The sequence below is a fragment of the Pinus tabuliformis genome, chromosome 7, assembly GCF_031772625.1.
Source record: "Pinus tabuliformis cultivar Carrire ecotype Pingquan chromosome 7, CPIR1, whole genome shotgun sequence".
NCBI lineage: Eukaryota > Viridiplantae > Streptophyta > Pinopsida > Pinales > Pinaceae > Pinus > Pinus tabuliformis.
Genome location: NC_142293.1, coordinates 58,222,907 through 58,228,914, shown reverse-complemented (window position 1 = coordinate 58,228,914; position 6,008 = coordinate 58,222,907). Strand labels below are relative to the sequence as shown.

Sequence of the window (6,008 nt, the reverse complement as noted above, 5' to 3'; positions counted from 1 at the left end):
AAAAAATCTCACTAGAAACAATTCTAAATATAAATCTTTTGAATACTTTGACTAAATTGTTAATTATATAAATCTCAAAAAATTTAAAACCATAAAAATATTAATATAAAAGACTTCTTAAAAATATAAAACGAAATATATTTTTAAAACAATAAATATAAATGTAATTTAATATAAAAATATTATAATTACATTTATTGCATATTATAATTATAGTATTAAATGAAGAAATTAATTATCAAGAAGATAAAAAGCAGTTGGTTTAAAATAATTATAAAAATTGGAAATAAAAAAATTTAATTACGAAAATACTAGAATAATAATGTATAACATATATAACAAATAACGAACAAAGAATATTTTATTAAAAAGAATTAGGACATCCACAACTATGGTAGAATATTGTGTGGAAATAGGTTTCATGTAAAGGACTAACATTATTATAAAAATTCAACCCTTAGAATTATTTGTTGAACCGTAAACATCTATATAAATCCACCAACAGAAACTCCAAAACCAGTAAACAGTCATATAAATCCACCAACAGAAACCCCAAAACCAGCTTCTAGAAGTACCCTACTACGATCAACATAAAAGCGCAACGGTGACGCAGCTAGCAACAATAAGCAAAATGGTCGGCATGCCCATGTGACACATAGAAGTTTCCAAGGATGGGGAATTGAATAAGGTGGAAAATTTGAAGGCGGCTTAAATGGGTTCTAAGTGGTTACTGAGAAGATCAACACGCTAAATCTGGCCCATTTCCTACCTGCTCCCCCTCCCATGCTGAGCAGTATATCACCACTGCCTCTGCTTTTTGCGTCTTTTTGTTTAGAATTGGTTGGCAATGCAAATGCTATTGCAGATCTGAGCAGGTGAACAGTCGAATAAGCGAATATGGTCAGCGGTACGCTTTTCCATGGCAGAAGGCATTCTTGGCCATGCGAGGATTACGTCCCCAGACCCACTTTGCAGCTGGTATTTTTTCCATCTCTCCCAAAATTAGATCTCTTGCCAAAATTAGCCCTCGATTTTTACATTTTCAGAGACAATTGGCATCGCATTGATGATGGATTTGATCAATTTTTTAACCAGAACCGACATTACAGTTAAATTGGGGACGAGATTTGATATGAAAAAAGTGCACATATTGATATGGATTAAATTTTTGTTGATGGTAGTTTTTGTATTGTTTGATGGCTTAACAGTTATTCTCATTACCTATGCAATCGGCATAGCTTTATTGAATATTCTCAGCAGGTGCTAGGCCGCCTGTCTGATTGATTTTATCATGGTTACGTTTGTGAAATGTTGAGTTGCAGTTTTAACTATGTTTGGAAGAGGATGATCATATGGAGGCTGTAGTGATAAATCTCTCTACAGAGGTATACTAGCCTGCCTCTTTTAGGTATATGGCAAAGCCTCTTATATTACCTGAAAATGTGTACGTTAACTTTTCTGTTAAAAATGATACTGGAGATCGCAACATGGTCTATGTGCAACAAGATCTGGATGATGAATGAAGTTTTTATATTCTATGTTATATCCTTTTACCCTTTCATGGTGGAATTTGTAGCCAATCCTGATAAGTTGTTGAAATGCTTATTTTGACCAAAATTTACTGGTTGAATCTAAAACTAATGCCCATAAGGTCAGTCGGTTGACTGTAAATGAATAGAGTTAATGTCACTACAGTGACTACAGCCACAATGCTTGGTATGAGAACTTAGCGATTTGCAATTGGGACACCGAGATACTATTTTCTGTAGAAGAGGAGGATAATTGTATAGTTGTAGAAACAATTTTAAGGCATCAACATAGATGCCTCTGTCCTTATTAATAACTAACACAGACTTACAGAGGGTGTATAGGGGGAGGCTAAGCAGGAGGCATATCGGTCCTGCAGGATCGAGAAATAGGCTAGTAGGAGGTGCCACCCCACTGTGGATGCCCCCATCGGCATAATCATCATCGCATGTGAGGAGATTTTGTAGTTGTAGAAACAATTCCAAGGCATCAACATAGATGCATCTGACCTTAATACTATCTAACACACATGCTTAAGCAAGCTAAGGAAGCTGGGCACATAGAGGGTCAAGGAGGGGCGAGGCTGAGCAGAAGGCGTATCAGTTCTGCACCATCAAAGGAATTGTGTGTTTTTTCATGTTCGGAACAACAAAATTTCAACCCGAGCTGAACCATCACATCTTGAGTCTTGACAATACCCATTAACCAATAATGGGTTGGCATAACCTGTTGAACAATATCCTTAGGGCCTTAGCTAATCAGAAATTATATTCAGAGTGTTGTTCCCTCAAAAAATGGAAAGTGGTTGCAATTATCTTGGTCATAGCATTTTTCTTTTTGCGGTTTATCCTTATGCTATAGCCCAGCGTGCAAGGTAGGCATGGAACTTATGCTAATATTGTACACATTAAATATGTATCCATTGTACTCTTATAAGTACACCTATATAATTGTAGAGTGTACAAATTGTACAGGTGGTTGACATTCTTGTGCCTCTATTTCCTCCGCGTGTGTTTTTATTTTCTTGTTTCTGTGCTTAATGACTTTCTGCATTTCCAGCTGTGAGCATCATCATTAGCCTTAACGTATAAATCACAATATAATATAAGCAAGGTCTTACTGAATTGAATGCAACCCAATAACAGAAATATAGAAAAAACAATAGAATTTAGGTGATTAATAGGGGACATGAGAAGGAACAAGAAACAGGTGTAGCATTAGTTGGAGTCCCTTTCTTAGAAATGTCGAAAATAAATGGCAAAACATGGATTTCAAGCTGGTAAAGGTTAATCAATTGTTGCAGAATCCTATTTCTGTCCTCTATTTTTCCTTGTGGGATATGTGTGAAGAGGTGAAAAGGGGTTACATAATTGTGGAACAATTCAATACTAATTTCCCTCATTCATTTCAAATTAGGAAATATTTTCCTATGGACATCATTTGGTGACAAACTTGTTTTACTCATGTCGTGCATGTATGGGCTCCTCTAGGCATATTTTTGGCATGTGCAACTATGGAGATGTACATTGTGAGTTTGATGCTCAAGAGAAAATGGCCCTCAAAGATTTTTGATGCTTAGAATGCCTAAATATTGATGATTTTGGAACCCTTTTAGCTTCTATCTTGCTTCTAGTGTTACACCCACAGCGTTATAGGTGAGGTTCATCAGGCAAGTTAAACCTTTTTCAGAGCTTGTAGCTGCCTTTGGTTGCCACAAATATATCCCTTAATTACCACAAATCTCTCTATCTCTCTCTCTCTCTCTCTCTCTATATATATATATATATATATATATGTTGTGAACATCGGCATCGAGATAAAATCGGCAAGGGTCCTCAAAACGAAACAATTGTAAAAATCGGGAAAATATTGGTAAAAAATCGGCAAACATTGGTAAAATTAAGATACCATAAAAATATTTTTAAAAATCGGCAAACATCGGCTAGGCCAAATAATCGTGATTTCGAGATAAAATTAGGATGTTATCGAGATGTTTGCAACACTAATATATATATCAGTGTTGATAATATCGCCGAGATATCGGCGATATTCGGAAATATCGCGATATTTTCGGCGAGCCGATATATCGCCGACAAAATATCGCGATATTTTTGACTTTTGAAAATATCGCGCGATTTCCGAAATATCGCCGATATTTCAGAAAATATCGCGCGACGATCGAAAATATCGCCCGGTGACTGTAAAATTTTTTTGCATGGCCTATAAAAATCTGATTTTGGTTTTTTTTCATATCATTTTCATTTCTGATTGCGGGAGAAGGAGGGGGAGAGCTATGTGGTTGCTGCCAAGGAGGGTTTGAGCGTTCTAGGCCATAGTATTGATATGCTATTCATGGTAATGTTAAATTCTTAAAGTAAAAGTGACATTCTCCTTAATCTTCATTTTCATCCTTTTACTTAAATTTTTAACATTACCATGAAATGACTCAGGATGTTTGAGAGTGGTTCCGGCCTCATTGGATTTCATATGGAGAAAGTAGAATTTTAGATTTCATTCAAAATGCAGCAGACTTATCAATTTTTTAGGATTTCAGGATTGGGAGATTGTAATGTTTCCAGGTGACACCACCTGCCCGGGCTACCCCTGCCACCAGTAGAGGACGTGGTCTACCTCCTATAGCTCCTACTTATAGTTCTTCAGCTTCTAGAGCATAGCAAACTCCACTGCCAACTCCACCAGCACCAGCATCTACATCTAGAGGGAAAGGGAAAGCTGTGGCATTTTCTCGCAAGAGGGGCAGAGGAAATCAATAGGATTAGACTTTAGTTATTTTCTTATGTGCTTGTAAGTTGTACATGAACAATGAACATTGGATATTCAAGAATCAAGACCAAGCATATCACATTCTAATTTCTAAATAGTAAATTTTGATTCTATTTATTTTTTTAAAGTGAACTATGAACTTTGAGAAGTAATTATATTTTAATTTGATTAGATAAGCTGCAACCTGCAATTTAATATGGATAAAAAACTATATTTCGGTATATATATATATAAAACGTGTCCCCCGTGTCTTGTTTCTAGGTCGTTGCGTTCGTATTGAATACTCGTATTTACATGTCCTCTGTGTCTCGTGTCCTCGTGTCATGTGACTTAGCTTAGACAATATTGATGTATTGTCTCCGTGGAGGGTGGAGTCTGAGGAGCCCCTCTTGGAGGAGTCACCTTCATGGTTAGAGCCAGTGGCAGATGATCCATTAGAGCAAGGGCAGAAAAAGGAGGACTTGGAGTCAGAGGAGCAGCAGCACTCAGAGGAGGAGCAGGAGGAGGAGGAGGAGGGCACTGCGGGAGCATCAACATCAACACCATCTGCTATAGATATAGGAGAGCATAGCCCCATACCTAGCACTCATTATTTGACATTAGGTGCAGAGGCAGGGTCAGGGCCTTCTACTACTAGGGGCAGGCCTGGCAAACAGCCCATCATGTTTTCCTGTGAAAGGGGGAGAGGGCAGTGATTTCAGATAGATAGTTGCTAGTTTTATTTGTTATGCTACATATAACTCATGATGATGAGATACTTTTATATATGTGATGTTATTTTGTATTGGTTCTCCACATTTGAGTCCTTGAATGGACAATTATCAGGGCTTAGTAGGATTTGGTATCGCCTTTGATGTATCATTTCTATTTGACATCATATATATTAGTGTTTTCTTCATATTTATGTGCCAATGTGTTTATTTCATGTTGTTATTGCTTTATATGTTTAAAAATCTTTAAAAAATGAATATATTATGCATTTTTTATGCTTGCCGATATTTGTCGATATTTTGCCGATATTTTCGCCGATATTGCCGATAAGATATTTTCTGGACCCTCGCCGATATTTTCCCGATACCGATATTATCAACACTGATATATATATATAGATAGTATGTGTGTGTGTGTATGTGCATGTGTGTTATGTCACATGTGTGTGTATTTGTGGTAATATAAGGGAAATTGCAAGTTCCAAAAGAGGTTAAATTTACATTATACAATTATCATGAAATATGGTAGCAATTCTGGCACAAAATTTGTCAAGATGGTGTCATCGAATGGGATATTTGAATAGGGGATATCAAAAGTGGCAAATAATTAAGATTTGAAATTTAGAGTCTGGTTGGAGGATCTTGAGTTGTTTGTGAAGCCTCCTTGTTGATTAAAATTTAAAACTATTGAAATGAATACTTTAATGCAACAACAAGAAATATCTTGAGAATCAAGTTGATTTAGTAGGTTACCTTGAGGTAACTTGAAAATAAGATTGAGCATGGGTCGGGGGTGAGTTGATGCACGGGGATTGATAAGCGTCAATACAATGGGAGTTTGGGTATAATGGCATGCACTAGGGTAATAGTTGGATCCCGTAGTTCCAACAAACCATTGGGAACTTGTTGTAATGTCAGTGGAAGTTTATAATTCCACACATGATTTAGACATAGCACGAGAAGTTAGTTGATCTTAACTCATAATAT

The 6,008-nt window shown here is 36.4% G+C and overlaps 1 protein-coding gene across 4 annotated transcripts in view; it reads left to right on the top strand.

The window, feature by feature from the left end:
* Window positions 1-580: 580 nt before the first annotated feature.
* Window positions 581-6,008, top strand: part of LOC149245179 (uncharacterized) — a 116,959-nt gene continuing 111,531 nt past the window's right edge. The window contains exons 1-2 of one of the 4 annotated variants that reach the window (XM_089457694.1): window positions 592-978; window positions 1,323-1,385. In XM_089457694.1, the coding sequence (XP_089313820.1) occupies window positions 1,353-1,385 (33 nt within the window). In that variant the 5' untranslated portion in view covers window positions 592-978; window positions 1,323-1,352. Of the gene's footprint in view, window positions 979-1,322; window positions 1,409-6,008 lie in introns of those variants that run through there. The other 3 variants (XM_089457696.1, XM_089457693.1, XM_089457695.1) reach the window with 3 other exon arrangements.